The following is a 15,325-nucleotide window of genomic DNA, read 5'->3' as shown; positions in this document are numbered from 1 at the left end:
TTGTTTTTAGAACTTTTGTAGATGCTATATTGTCTTTCCAAAATAAATGCAGACGGAAGTAGAAGCAAGGCTCCCTCATAATACCAGTTTGCCACTCAGTAGCCTTCATAACCTACTTCTATTCAGCCTCACTTAATGGGCCCTCACAGCATTCTTCGGGAATATGCAAGTATCTTTCCGTACAGGGATAGAAATGCTTTGGAACATTATGTGGTTTGCTTAAAACTCATTATACTGAAAGACCCCCACATAAATTTAAATACTTAAGCTCTGCCTTGAAAAATTACTCCTAACTGATCGAACGAAGAGCATATTTGGACTGTTGGGGATGAACAAGATCAGGACAGGAAAATATTAAGATGGTTTAAGATTTACGTTAATAATTATACATTTTTAAAAACATTTAAGTCAAGAACACGCGTTTCAAGCTTAGGAAAAATACATTTTATTTGTTATCTTTAAATAATCAGTATCGCATTTAGCATCTTGTGTGTATATATATGTGTGTGTGTGTGAAGATAGTACTGCCCCGGATTCATGTGAAAATTCTTTTTTATTCTGAAGTTTTTGTTCTGATAATTTAGTCTACAGGAAGCTTGCATACAATAATAAAAAATGGAATTAAACAATTCTAACCTGTTTAAGAACACACTGTATTTCATCCATAACAGTAGCTAAATTTTTGATTGTCTTATTCAGCTGACCCTCAAATTGCAAATTTTTATCATCCGAGATCTTCAAATTTTCTTGCAGCTGGCCAAGGTCTTTTTTCACTTCTTTGAGCTCCGTAGATAGACTTTTGTTCGAATTCTCCAGTTGTAGTATGGTCTTTTCATCCTCATCTTGGGGGGGGGGGGGGAAGAGGGGAGGAAAAGTCAGTCACTTCCAATGCTGCGTACTTCACATCTTAAAATTCCATTTACATGCCAACACCATAACTACTAATTTTTAAAGAATATTAAAAACTGCACTGCGTTACCATTTGATAATACTAAATTCTGACTACATTTGGAAGTCATATTCAACTTGAATAAAAAAGATAAAAGCATTTCAGCATGGTGACAATGGTACCCAATAATAGTTGGTGTGCAAGTTCAAAGGATTTGGGAAATAGAAAATTTAAGTTTATGGTAAGCAAATAGCTAAGAAATTTAGATCACAGATAGTACTCAAATTGGTTTATCTACTTAAAAAGTCTTAGCATCTTGCATCCATGTAAGTACCACCTTCAAAGTAACGTCCCACCTGTTTTTTCTTCTAGTAACTGAAGCTTTTGTTCTATCTCTGCCCGCACTCTTTCACTCTTCTCCAGCTTCTGTAAAAGGCTTCCAACATCCACCATAGCTCCATTGTACACAATGAGGCCGACATTTTCTTCTATGGCTTTTGATTCTTGCTTTATAGTAGGCGATGGTAACAGCAATCTGTTTCCTGTATTAGATTAAGTAGCATTAGGAAATAATTCTGCCATTTTTCAGTTCTAGTAACTAACCTCAAAAACTTCTTAAAATAATAAAATCCTAAAAGAATAAATACAGATTCAAGTTTGCTGGTCTATCCCTCATATTTCTCTCCTCCTTCCTTACTCCACCCCCCCCCTCCCCCCCCCAAAAAGGAGCATGCTCTTTCGTGACATTCTTCTATGCCTCCCTTCTGCAGTAATTTGTCTTCAAAAATCAGGCTCTGTTCTACTACCTACAGCACTGATCCTCCTGACTGCAAAACTGCAGTGAACGAGAAATGCTGTTCATCAATATTCAGCATTAACTTCCGTCCTCCTTCCTGTTCCAAGATATTAAGATTTATCCTACAGATGCAACAAGATGTGCTGGAAGCCAGAAATACTGTAATTTATGAACTGCCCAAGATTTAATTTTCCAAACTGGCAGGTTCCCTGTGGACCTGAATTAGTTTCTGCAAGAGAGTAAGTATCTCAGAACTCTCATTATCATTCGCACAGAAACAATTCTCTAGAAGTCTGTGGCATAAAAAAATAATACCACCTAACATATCTTCCTGTAGCTCTTCAGACTCCTCTTGATTTTCTTCATCTTTAGAAGTATCTGTTAGTCTTCTGTAAAAGCAAGATTCTCTAAGCACTACTTTATTAAGTAGCTTCTTCACCTAAAACACAGCCATGGAAAGAAATGTTACTTAATACACAGACATTATATTACCTAAACAAGAATGTTTTAGCTTGGAAAACTTAAGAGAAATTGCACAGCCTTTTGAACTTTAACATACTGGGGCTTAAAATGAAAACAAGCTAGGGAAAAAAAGAAGATACAATTTTGAGACAAAAGCTACATATATTATATGGGCATATTAAGAGCTGCAAATTTCACCTTTTCATTCCAAGACAATTTACAAAAGATTAAACTAGTATTTCACTGTAAACATGAAGTGGCTACATAAAAATCAGGGATCAAGTATGTAAGCAACAGCCTTTAGAAGCTAAACTATATTCCTCCCAGTTAGAGCATTCCTGTAACATTTTCAAAAAGATTTCTATTACTACACAAAACCTGAGCACGTGACAGGTGTAGTCCAAGAGTGTACAGTATCTCCTCCATGTCCTTCTCCAGAAGATATCCACAATGACTTTGATCAAAATAAACGAAAGCCATCAGAAGATCCCTATTAAGAGTTACCATCTGCGTCTTGTCTTTCTCCTACAGAAAATTCATTATGGGATCATTAGGAAGTTGAAGTATCATTTTCCCACCATCTACTAAAAAAAAAGTAAGCTTTTCAGTTAACAGAAGTTTTCCTCTGTTCATTTTATCGTTACTTTCAGTCGAGTGATTAATATAACTAGCATTTACCTACTGAGCTCAAATATAATATAAGCAAGCTATTTAGGACAAGTAATCTTTCAAGTATTTAAAACAATTACAGCACAATGGACAGTAACATCTGGTAGACACTTTCCTTTTGTTCATGATAGTATGTCAAAAAATTTGAAGAATTAACCTAATTAAAAAAGTAAACATCCCTTCTCCTCCCAATCATATTTTACTGAACAGCTGTTTTCAAAGTGAAATCCCCATGAACATGTAATGGATAAGCATCCAGCACTCACAGCTACAGCAGTTCTGCAGACTGTGTTTTCCCATTATTCCTATTCCTACATCTCCTATTTTTCCTTGAAGAAAAAAATAAAGAGAATCAGAAACTTATTTTATTCTTGCATTTATAAAGAAAGTTTAATCGTAACAAATCAAGCTTATGCTGTTCCTTATTCTGAACTGTGGAGGCAAGCTATCAGCCTCATGACACGAAAAGCATCCACTTTCCTGCAGAGAGATGTAAAAAATTCACATAATAATTCCAAGCTTCATAACTGAAAAGCCAGTTTATGAATCAAGCTAAGCTTCTGCTTTTCTTATGTAAGAATACAGCAGTTGAAAATAATGGATAAAATAATCACATCTGCTGCCTCTTATGTGCACATACAGCATTAATCCTCACATCTTTCAGACAGATCAGTATCTCATATAAGAAAGTTTTCCAACAGCTTTCACCCAGTGAACTTTAAAATGTAAGTGAAAGTAGGCTGTAAGCACCTTACCCAAAGCTGTCACACGTTCCCTAACTTCTATATACACTTAATGTTTCAGTCCAGAAGTGCTGAAGGAATCAAGGAGTGCAAATAGGTCTTATAATAAAGTTAAGGTCTAATTAGGACACCTCTAACAAGGTTATATGTAGTTGTTAAGAAAGGTGTTAATTACTTTATCTTTAGACGACCTCTCTTTACAATGCCTATTTCCCTCTCTTCTGTCCTCCCGTTTGTTCATTTCCTCTTCATCCCGGTCTGTAAAACAGAAAGAGAATTCAACATACGCACAGCAAACGATTCTATAACCATTATCTCAAAATACGTATGTTCATTGAAAAAGTTCACATAAACCCCCAAATATCTGAAATTAATAATTTAAAAAAAAAAAAGAGGCATTTAAGTGAGTCCTGTTAAATTTTGATTTGTCTCTGGTCTTATTTTAACATAAGCCATTTGTCAGTTTTTTTTTTCCCCTGTGTCTCTCTCACACATACAGGTTAGAAGAACTGAAACAAATCCTAACCAGGCCAAAATGAGTTCCGCCAACATCACCATCTATTTAAGTGATGTGCAGAAAATTACCACAATTCTCCCTAATGAGGCTTGGCAGAGTCTGCATTCAGCTATGGTTATTCCTATCAGGACAAAATCAGTACTATTTACTCTCAAATATTTTATATCATGAAAACTGTATCAACTATATAATTAAAAGCATGTCTTTATACTCATGTCTGAGTGAGGTATTACTGATCCTATGATTTAGATTCTCCAAGAAGTTACAGATCACATCACTTATTAGATGTGACTTACAAACTGCAGGTTTTTTGTTTAAAGGTAGACAGTACAGTAAATCTAAAATCAAGAGAGAAAGAGGAATATGACAACTGCAGGGACGGATTACGGCATGCAGCTCTGTACCTTATGTGCAAGTCCTTGGTCAGAGAATCACGTGCCAAGTTCAGCTTTAAGCTCACCTTTCTTGTGAGGAAAACTTTGGAAAAAACTATGTATCACAACACTTGTCTAATTTTGCCAACACGTTTCTGAGAACCAATAGCTTTCTCCTGCACCTCCACGGCATGTTGGATTGTTCTCAGCAACTCTGACTGGGAACGGCACAAGGACAGATTATGGGAAGTAGCAGCACTTGTACAGAACAGACAAGCCCAGGGCACTCTCACAGCCAGATTATAAGCAATTAAGAGTTATTTTGGAAACAACAGATTAGCACCGATTTTTTAAGGCTGGTGCAGTTCTCTGCCAAAAATACAACTGAAAACGCTGGTTAGAAAATGGTGGGACTGCAATATCTAAGCAGGTCAAACCCACATCTCTAGCAAAAACTCTCCATAAAAAGACAAAAACCCCAAAGCAATACAAACCAAAAAGCATACACCACATCTTACGCCTTTCTGAATCTCCGAGCAGGGAAAGAGGGCTACTGCTGCTACCTGGAGACAGGAAAGTTCCCCAGCCCCTTTCCCCATTTCTTCAGGCAAACACAACTCCACCCAAACAGAAATCAACTCCTCATAACATCATGTAAAGAGCACCCCACACTACATTCTGTCCTAATAAAAACAGGATGACATTTCAGAACTGAGAAATAGGAAGTTAGGCACTTAAGAGTGGCTTGGTTTTTCAGAGGTGCTGAATACTCACATCTCCTACTGACTTCAATGGGAGTTGCGAGTGGTCTGCATTCTGAAAAAAATAAAACCACTTCTATATGCATGCCTTACTTTGAGTACCACAGCTAGTTTATATTAACTATGTTCATACAATGCCTAGCATAAAGGCACTTACATTTTAAGTAGATCTGGTCAGAATTACTAAAATAAAATTAGTCTAATAATGCAATTTTAAATTGTCTAGTTCCAGTGCATTCTCCAGCTTGAAAGAACATATTCAGTAGCAATAAAAAAATTTTCTGAAAGTCACAAAATTCATAATTCAAGATACCTTCATCTTCGTCTTCAGCATCTTCTGCCTCCATCGGATCATATTCTTCTTGGTTATTGTCATCTTCAGTTTCTTCTTCATCTTTAGAATCATCTTTCCTCTTATCTTCCCTCTGTAACAAAAGTTCCTAAAAATTTAGTCAGAACTAAAAAACAGGAAAGTAAAAACCTCATTACCATTCGTTCAAAATTTGCACATTTAGTCACTTAAAAAACCAAATGCGATCTGTGATATAGCTGAATGTTATATAATGTATTATGTATATAAGTATTATGTATATAATACTCCCAATACACCTGTAAAATTTTTAAATTACTGAGTATGATTGAAGCATATTTAAATAGATCAACGAGTCAAAACAATTAACTAACACTACAAGACCTGAGTCTTTGAAAGCAATGAAGTAAAATTCAAATAGAAAGAGTTTAATACTGATCCAGACAGGATAGTACTTCATATGAGCTAGCTGCAGACCTTCTTTTCATCTCTATCTTCTTTTTTGTCTTTATCATCTCCAGATTTTCTCCTCTTAGGTTTTGGATCATCTGCTTCATCATCTTTTTCTTCTTTTTTTTCTTTTCTCTCATCTTTTTTGCTTTTTTTGTCTTTTTTGTCCTCCCTCTCTGGGAGAGAAATCAGTGCTTTGTAAATTCTGACACCAAAATCTCTCTGAAGCATTTCATTGAAGAGTTCTGCAAACAATGATACCTGCACATAAAAAAGAACGAAAAGAGAACTAACAAAAAGTTTTACAATATATATTAAAAATTTGTACACTTATTATTAAATAGCTATGAGGTGCTGTCTTACCAACTTTCATTATGTCAGAATTTTATGTAGTGTTAGATTTCTTACTATCTGCTTTGAATAGGGAAACCTTAAACAACTTTATAAAAATGCTTCTTTCCTGTACTGCAGTAGTTTAGGACCTAGACTAGCTGTATAAATTATAAACTCAGTTCCATATCTGAAAACCCGCGCATTTCTTCTAGATATCATACAGTGACTATACTGCTATTATAAACCATGTACCAAAGACTGGACAATTTTTTCTAGGTATTGCAAAAAGAAACTAACTTATTTAAGTTTTATTTTGCCATGCTATCAAACTTTTACAATTTAAGAATACTGCTGGTATCACACAGAATTCAAAAGAAAAAAGAATGGCTAACTGTAAGTAGCATAGCTAAATTACCTCAAAGGAATGTTCTTTATTATCTTCTAATCTATAGTCCAGAAGAACACTAAGAGACATAATGCTACAGTCAAACTTCCCACTCTTTGCTGCCCAGTTAGGATGTACAATGATTGCTGGTTCATCAGGCAAGATATATCGTCTCTCCCGCCGCTGACGTTCCATTTCTTCTTGACGTTTTCTTTCCTCTTCCTACAAAGAGGGAAAAAAATAACATACAGCATATTCCAAAGCTGAAGTTTCAGCCTATATATTAGTTTTTAGGACTCACTGCTTTGAAGAAAGTGAAGGAAAGCCTAAGCTACTGAATGCAACACAGAAGACAGACAGAAGTCACAGACTAGAATTTCCAGAATGCATACTGTGTCCACTGCCCACACTCACCTAAGATGACTGGAAACTTGAGCAACACAAAGCAGGACATGCAGAGTTGTTTAGCACACAGAGCAACGAGCACCTTCCAACTATCTTATGGTGCTAACCGCAGCATGTTTACTCGACACTGGAAGGACTCAAGCTAGTTCACTTCAAGAAATGGTGTGCAAGCTAGCAAAGGAGTCAAGGCTCCCGAGCGGTCTTTTGTTTGTTTAGGGGTGGTTTTAGAGCTGTATAGTACAGTAAGCTGTCTTATTCCTTACACAGGAAGAGTAAAGGCTTCATACATCATCTTCCCAAAGATAGCCAACACAGCTTTAACAATTACCAGATGACAATTGACTTGGCTCTTCTGATTATGGGAAAAGCAATCTCTATAGATACAACTGATGCAAATCAAACAAAAGCGTAAAAAAGGTAAAATCCCAAGCAGCTTACTGATTGCCAAGAGAGAAATATTAAAGTCTTACGAGTATGGAGAAAAAAAAAGTCATGGCAGAGCTTACGCTTTTTAAAAAAGCAAGCAAAATCAAAGCTCCCTCCCTTAATCTTAAAGAAAGCTGTGGCAAGAAACCCCAAAATAGCTGAAGCCCATCCGAGCTGTGGGAGAAGGCAGCAGCTGACAGAATTAGCAAGCACATGGCCTTTGCTCCCTCAACACAGTTTACACAGATATGTAAAATTTCAAATCATCCCATACTGATTAGCAGGTAATACACAAAAAGGCAGGTTTAAAAGCAACCAACACAGAACACATTCTCCAGATATTTATGCCCCTTTTCTGTGGTTGAGCTTTGGCCTTATTGCACAGATCTTGTTTATCCTCGTGAAATAGCAAGACAGACTAAGTAGTACTGAAACTACCAATGGCAAAACTGAGAAACTTCAATACACAGGAAGTTTATCCAAAAGCAAAAATTAAAGCTTCATAATAAGGGAAACCAAACCTAGGCAAACCACTAGCCATGTGAAGAAACTGGACTGTCTGAGACACTATAACCTTCTACAGACTGGAACCTGCCCTCCCCCCCATTTCCACAATAATTCCCTAAGGCTTGTATACCACTGAAAGCCAATACAACTAAGCAGCTGCTTTTCATGTAGGTTAAAGAAGTTAAGATCTTGTTAAGTGTGCTCACCTGTTCTCGAGCATAATTTTTCTGGGGAGGTTGGGATTTATTTTTCCTTACATTTAAGGTCTGACATTAATTCAGACACCCTTAGTGCAGTTGCACATTTCAGCTGACTTTGCTGATATAAAGAAATTGAAACTTCCCAAGATTTCGTTCCAGTTCAGCAGCTCAAGTTACAGCAAGAGTTCCCAGTACAGTCATCCGAGAACTACAAAATCCCAACACAACTAGGCATATTCCTGTACTTTTTATACTTATGTATTTATTTATATAAATTTTATATATTTTATGTATTTATGTGTATTTAATAATACTTAAACCAAGTATGTCCAAAGCCTAACCTCTTTGTCATCTTCAGATTTCCTATCCTCCTCCTCTTCCTCTTCTTTCTCAGACTTCTCTAGCTCCTTTTGCTCTTCTTTTTGTTCCTCTACTTTCAGCTGCTTTGTCAGTCGAGCTATCAACTGAGATTTCAGTCCTTTAGAGCTAAGGGTTCGACTTTCTAATTCTTTGCGAAGGTCATTTACCTGGTAAATAAAAGCTCTGTAAGTGGTACCAACCAGTGACATTGCAAAACATGTGATTAACAGAAAAGGTGAAGTAAAAATTAAGTAAGAGCACTGATGAGTCAACTGTATTTTTTAAATCTGTACTGAAAAACACTAATATTCACTGATATAAAACACACTACATTTAAAGTTGTGTTCTCAGAGTACCCCTTTTTAGGGGACTTTTCACAGGGACAGGGAAAGGATTTTACTATAGTAAAATAGTTTATTACTATTAATCCTTTCGAGGAAACTTTTTATTACGTCTCCTGACATACATTTTTGTATAATTATTGCCTTTTTAAACTAACATTAAAGTATTTTAGACCCCACATTTTTTAATGCAAGTTGATATGACCATATTACTGCATAACTTTCATTTTCCAGTTAATGTATCATATGTGATACACTTTAATTGTACAAAGTTCAAAAGTTCAGAATAGTTTCAATTTGCTGTATTCACTTATTAAAATCAGGAGTCACACTTGCATACTGTGATATCACATCTAATTCCTATAAAATCAGCAAGGAAGATAAAACACTACTGAAATTTTTTTGCTCAGTTAAGGGAATATACAGCTATATTTCGGGTCATGCCTTAAAAACGAAAATGTACAATAGAATCAAATTTTAAGAAAAGTGTTAATTACCTTCATTGTTTTGGGATCCAGTTTAGACCAGTGCGTAGGTGTAGAGATCTCTTTAGCTTCCCCATCATCCTTCTCCTCTTCGTCCTGACAAATAAAATTTAAAAATTATCATTCAGAAAGCTTGAAAGCATTTCAGTTATTTTTTAAATTCTGTTGCTGATCTGTGCAAGGTCACAACTGTTTCAGATAGTCTTCTCCTAAAGTTATTATTTAGACAAGTTCACACACACATTCTACCACTTTATAAATGATCACAGTGCCACTCAGCCAATACAAGCCAGATCTGTGGAACACAAAAGGGTGATAAGCAACACCACAAAGAATATCGGGGTTACACAGACACTGCTGGTCTCCATTAACCACACAGTGTGTGATCTTCCCCCAGATTTTAAATCCCCCAAATTACTCTTTGTTCAGTCAGACCTTCCCTTATTCCAAGATGTTGATCAGCCACATGGCCTGAAATTCAGATGTTTCAGAGTAGTGTTTGTTCAATTTCAAATATCACAATTAGAACTGGCCACAGGAGAGAATTTAGAAATTTTAGAAAATGGCAAAATGTTTAAAGACAGCTATTCATAAACTGCATCTCACTCAACAACTGGTCCCAGATTCCAGCAACTACGTCTATGATAAAAAATTTTCTGCGCATCATAAGCACAATTTAATTCCATTTGTGATATCAGCACACACATTTAAAGTTAGTGAACTAGCTGAAATAAAAATAAAAAACAACATTCACTACACTGCTGAAAGCTGGTTTACCAGTCATTGTTACCAGTTATGTTCCTCCTATGTATGTATGTTGTGTAGTATGTGGTGTGCATTTTGTGCCTGTGTTCCTGTGCCTGTGAGAAGCAGAAATAGAAAAAGGGATTAGCGTTCAGTGCCTGTTCTCCATCAGCCTCCTTGCGTTCACCCTGAAGCTTCTCGACCAGCTGCTGCTTGTATCCTCGGGAGAGGGTTTCCCACTCTGAGCGGGTGGGAAGGCAATGCCAAACATCCGGGAAAAATAAAACCACTGTCTCCACATGAGCTGGAACTGTACGCCCCTTGTGGGTCTCCTCAGGGCGATGGTAGCGAATCTCTGCAAAACGGTACCTGTTGCAAGGGAAGAAGCATGTTGGAAAAAAAATTCTACAATACATTTTAAAGAGCCTAGATCACTTGTAGCACATCAAGTAAAGAAACTTTGCTGCAAGACCTTGAAGTTTATCTAAAGAAAAAAATTATGGAAGCCATATTTTCTCTTTTGGCACATTTGTAAAAAGGTATCACAATTGAAAAGGAGGAAAACCAACAAAATTATTTTTCTATATAACTTGTTTAGCACATAGAAGTTTAATGCGCAAATGAAAGTTGTTGAAGCACAATAGACTTTCCTGGTATTAGTAAAACCGCAATGAGTGTTAACACAGGACAAAAACTCATCAAGAGAAAATATGGCTATGTAACAAACAGCTATTTATTTATAACAAAAGAACAATGAAATGAAGTTCTCTTGACGATCTTCTCCAGCTATGCACAAAATGAAAAATATTTTCAACACACATTCATTAAAGAAATTACAGCATAACATGTCAAAATAAATCCAGAATTTTTAATTAGTTCTTAATGCAGTATTCAGCACAGTTGGCACCAATCAAGCTTATTACAAAACAGAACATCCTTTGAGTAGTTTACCTGCACTACCAAGAGCAGCCGACAAAGAAAAAGAGGTTTTTCCATCTTTTTTTTAAACTTCTGGTAACAGACAAGTATTTCTACAGTGTACTTTGCTTTGCAGTACAGTACTTACCATTGTGTGCACACACTTAAGTCAATCCCTGTAAGAGCCTTGCAACAACGAATAGCCGTCTTTATCAGCACGGAAGGGTCCTTTTCTGGATCAGGTCCATCCAGTGATGGGGACCAGTGTCCTCCAATAGCCATAGCTTCATCTTTGCCTTTCATACCCACTAAAAACTAGACAAAAAGAGTCTTCTGAATGTTCCCCTACTGGGCGTAAAGAGTCATTTTCCCAAAGCACAAAGAGTATTTCATAGCCCATACACTGAAATCTGTGAGTAAACTGTCACATTATTTTGAAATCTGAAAATGAAAGTCAGTCAAGAAAGAGTTCAGTTATTTTTTTCCACAGAGTATTTCAGAAATGGAATAGGTTGAAAACATCATCACTCATTCTTGTTTGCAAGACTTTCCATCAAGTTTCTTTATTGGTATAGGCTTGTTCCTTTGCAATTAAAAGCCTTCTAACACAAGAGACAAACAGATACTAATTTAAATGGTGTCTTAATTCTGATACACATTTATAGACGTTCCTGCTTAAAAGTGATAAAGCAAAGCTAAGACCACAAGAGCATTATATCTATAAATTCAAGTACTCCCATTTGCTTTAAGATGATGGAGTTTAATTGGAAAACAAGTCTGTATTGTCCTGAAACACCATAGCACTTACAGGTTGTTCAGTTTAACAATAGTTAAATTTCACTTAATACAATGGTTACTTAACTGTTGCTTCATTTGTATTCTCTTCACAGCTGAGCCCTTAAAAAAAGTTTAAGTGCTTGTAAAAAAAGGCTAACAAAGTTAATTATTATATAATTAATATAGGTTTCTCCAAATATCTATTTTGTTTGAGTTTGACTAAGTTGAAGAAAACAGTAAATATGAAAGCAGTGAAGATGGAGCTCCTATCAACTGGAAAAAGAATTGACATATAAACTAGGTCTCTTCAGAGGAAAAATGAAGCCATCATTTAGCTGCCTACAAACTCCTCCCTTATCAACAAATATTTTAAAGCTCTGTAACCAACCTTTATTGCCAAAAGTGTCTGGCATTGAAGCATATTTACCTTTACAAGTCTAGCAGGATGCTGAAATCCATCACGAAGTTCTTGGGGATCTTCAGCCAGAGCACATGACTTGTGATAGAGATCTTCCATACTAGGACTAGCCATCAACATCACCTGTTGTGTAAGTCAGATCAGTCTTGTGAAGGTCTCCCACTATGACCGGTAAACAATGACCACAACTTGCAAACATACACATAGTGGTACTTTTTCCTTAATGTCACAAAAAATCAGAACAAGTAAAGGTAAAATAATATTGTAGAACTGAGTGTTAAAATGTCTGCCAAGGACCAGTTTCCCTCTGTCCCATATAGATGCAATGTGTGATCTTATTAAAAAAATAAACGGAAAGCATATAAAAGCAACATGCTTCGCGTGTTATCACTATATACTAAATACCCTATAGCACACTGAGTTTGTGTACTGGTTTCAGTAACTGACTCCTTCCATCTTGTCACAATCGCAAGAGAACTGACCAACACAATCATGTGCATCCTCATAGCATCCCGTTAGCCCAGTCAAATCTAACAAGGTTGCTTTATATCCTAAATAGGTTAATATTATGAAACAGGATGCTATTCCTCAGTTACTGAATATATTTTGAAGCTTAACCTTCTGAAAGAGAGCTCTTGCTCTGCATCAACAGACTGAAAAAAACCAGTACGTCTGATACTTGAGCCAAGGCTTCAAAGTTTTTATACACAGAAAGCAAGTAAAGTTAAATATTTCAGAAATAAAAATAAAAAAAAGCATTAAAGGCAGTTTTGTTTCTAAACCTCTCTTTAACATGAAATACTTCTAAAACAGATTAAAATAGGTCTGAGAATTCTAGGTCAATGAAAGAGCCTTCAAATGGAACGGGTTTTAGGAAGACATTTTGACACTGAGGTCTTTTATAGATCATTACAGCCCTTGACGCAGCATTTTTTGACATTCGGATAATCCCAATATGCTCAATCTACTTTCAACAAAATAATAAATATTGAGATGAATCTGAAAGAAGAAAGAAAATATCACTAAACAGAAAAGCACAAACTGCACAGAAAGGACCCTTGAAGGAAAAAAAAGGGCTCAATTAACTATTCAGATTAATTGCCTAAGAAATACATTCAGAGATCTTGCGGGAGCTGGCTTTCTTTCCTATAATCAGATCAGTGCAACTGGGTGCAGAGAATGGAAGAGACCTCAGTAAAAAACAAGATTTAGGACAGCTCTAGTAACAGAAAAACAAACAGTTTCAGTCATGATTCTTCAAGCTCTACATACTAGCTCTTTACTGAAAAGTTTAAAATGCTGTATTTTGCTCAAATCGCTGTAGAACATTTTCAGTTCAGTTATACTCACTTTTTCACCCTATTGGTAAAAAAAATTTCTAATGAATAGTCATATACCGGAAACCCGTACAAACCTTTGCACTGTATAGATGATCAGCATCGGGTGGATCAAGGACAGCAGCATTTTTATCTATAGGATCTACTTCTCTATGCATTACGTAGAAATTACAGTAGTTTCCCAGCTGAAATGGTCTAGACATAGGAAAAGCATCCACCCATGTAAACTGAGCATCAAAGAAATCGCTTGGGATATACAAGTTCTGGTAACGCCTTCTCAGCTCCATCATATCACAGCTACGGCTGAAATAAACAACATTATTTGAAAGATACAGCAATAAAAGAACCATTAATAAAGCACATAATTAAGAGGTATATTAATTGGAAATACAATTGTATATTTAATGCTATATAAAAATATATAATATATATAAAACATATAGATAAATATATATATACAGATAAAAAAAATTAAAGAGCAATATATTTAAGTTAGAGCGTCACGGATTGAAGTTTAAAAACAAGTAACTACTAAACACTCTTCCGATTAAGGTCTCTGCGTATTAGGGAATATTTAAACAGGGTTATAAAGGTATTTTGCAGTAGCATTCAAACATAACAAAGAACCTAGAAAAAGTTTATCATACAAGGTTCTCAGCCATTACATATTTGATCTTTCTTTAAAGTTAAGATCATCATTTAACACTCACTACACACACGTGTGTTGATACGACTCACAGTAATCTGTGCCCACAATTAAAGTGAGATGTAGGTAAACATCTGGCACTATAAACATACCAGTCCAATGAAAACTTGGAAAACTGCACCGTGTAACGAGGAACAACACGTCGCGGTCTTCGAGGTGACCTCTCCCTCTCTCGTCTAGGTGATCTCTCTCTGGAGCGTTTTCTCTGGGGCGATCTTTCCCGGGACCTACGTCTCTCTCGTTCTCTTTCACGACTTAAAAAATGCATACAAGATACAAATATTTTTGCATGCTGGTAACACACAATGGTTTCTAGCGCAACAGAAGCTAGACCTGTCAGAAATGACTCACAAAAAGAAGAGGAGAAGTTCCTCATAGTTTGTTTCAGTACTGTCTCTTTACAAGAGACTGATTATGCAATTCCTTCATTTCAGATAGACAAGAACTCTTCACTAATATCTAATGGTAAAGCCACTTGTGCGTATCACTGACTCACTCTGGAGCAAGCAGCTCAGCTCTGTTTGAAGACGGGTCTTTACGGAATGTTTTGATTATAGTCTAGTCTTCTACAACATACCTCCTGTCATCTTTTCGGTTTGGCATAGGGTCTCCTCCTCTGTCATTCCTCCCAGAAAATCTGGATGGTGGGTCTAATCTTCGAGCCGGTTGAGGCTGTGAAACTAGACGAACAGGGGGCTGTAACAAACCACCTGAAACAAAAATTTACAAGATCAATACATAATAGTGGGCAACTATCTACACTTTACAAACATTGCTGCTTTACAGTTGTTTCACCTGTGTACATTTTCTAAACTAACTATAGAGTCAAATAAATCTATTTATTAATAACACCCACCCTAAGAAACCCAAGAGACCTATGCTTTTCTTCACTGATGCAAACTGAGACTCTAGTAAGTGAAATTGGTTTAAAAAACATCTTCTTAAGATGGAAGCTAATATAGTCTAAGCACATAGAAGCTATCACAGTAAATAGCTAAGCCTTTTCTTAGAA

General features: G+C 36.1%; 1 protein-coding gene and 1 non-coding gene across 2 annotated transcripts in view; both read right to left on the bottom strand.

Annotated features, from left to right (window-relative positions):
* The window catches only part of CCAR1 (cell division cycle and apoptosis regulator 1), a 30,816-nt gene that overhangs the window by 2,913 nt on the left and 12,578 nt on the right, over window positions 1-15,325 (bottom strand). The window contains exons 9-24 of the mRNA XM_076339395.1: window positions 14,891-15,023; window positions 14,406-14,567; window positions 13,685-13,910; window positions 12,280-12,393; window positions 11,224-11,390; window positions 10,316-10,526; window positions 9,426-9,509; window positions 8,569-8,754; window positions 6,720-6,911; window positions 5,999-6,232; window positions 5,525-5,636; window positions 3,735-3,817; window positions 2,526-2,672; window positions 2,004-2,124; window positions 1,246-1,431; window positions 637-842 (exon numbers count right to left, since the gene is read on the bottom strand). Of these exons, the coding sequence (XP_076195510.1) occupies window positions 637-842; window positions 1,246-1,431; window positions 2,004-2,124; window positions 2,526-2,672; window positions 3,735-3,817; window positions 5,525-5,636; window positions 5,999-6,232; window positions 6,720-6,911; window positions 8,569-8,754; window positions 9,426-9,509; window positions 10,316-10,526; window positions 11,224-11,390; window positions 12,280-12,393; window positions 13,685-13,910; window positions 14,406-14,567; window positions 14,891-15,023 (2,564 nt within the window). The remainder of the gene's footprint in view (window positions 1-636; window positions 843-1,245; window positions 1,432-2,003; window positions 2,125-2,525; window positions 2,673-3,734; window positions 3,818-5,524; window positions 5,637-5,998; window positions 6,233-6,719; window positions 6,912-8,568; window positions 8,755-9,425; window positions 9,510-10,315; window positions 10,527-11,223; window positions 11,391-12,279; window positions 12,394-13,684; window positions 13,911-14,405; window positions 14,568-14,890; window positions 15,024-15,325) is intronic.
* LOC143161482 (small nucleolar RNA SNORD98) lies at window positions 11,542-11,605 on the bottom strand. Its single transcript, XR_012995546.1, has one exon. It is a non-coding gene; the product is annotated as a small nucleolar RNA SNORD98 (small nucleolar RNA).

The sequence above is a fragment of the Aptenodytes patagonicus genome, chromosome 5 (assembly GCF_965638725.1).
Source record: "Aptenodytes patagonicus chromosome 5, bAptPat1.pri.cur, whole genome shotgun sequence".
Classification (NCBI taxonomy): Eukaryota; Metazoa; Chordata; class Aves; order Sphenisciformes; family Spheniscidae; genus Aptenodytes; species Aptenodytes patagonicus.
Note: the sequence above shows the minus strand (reverse complement) of the source record. Positions and strands in the feature narration are given on the sequence as shown.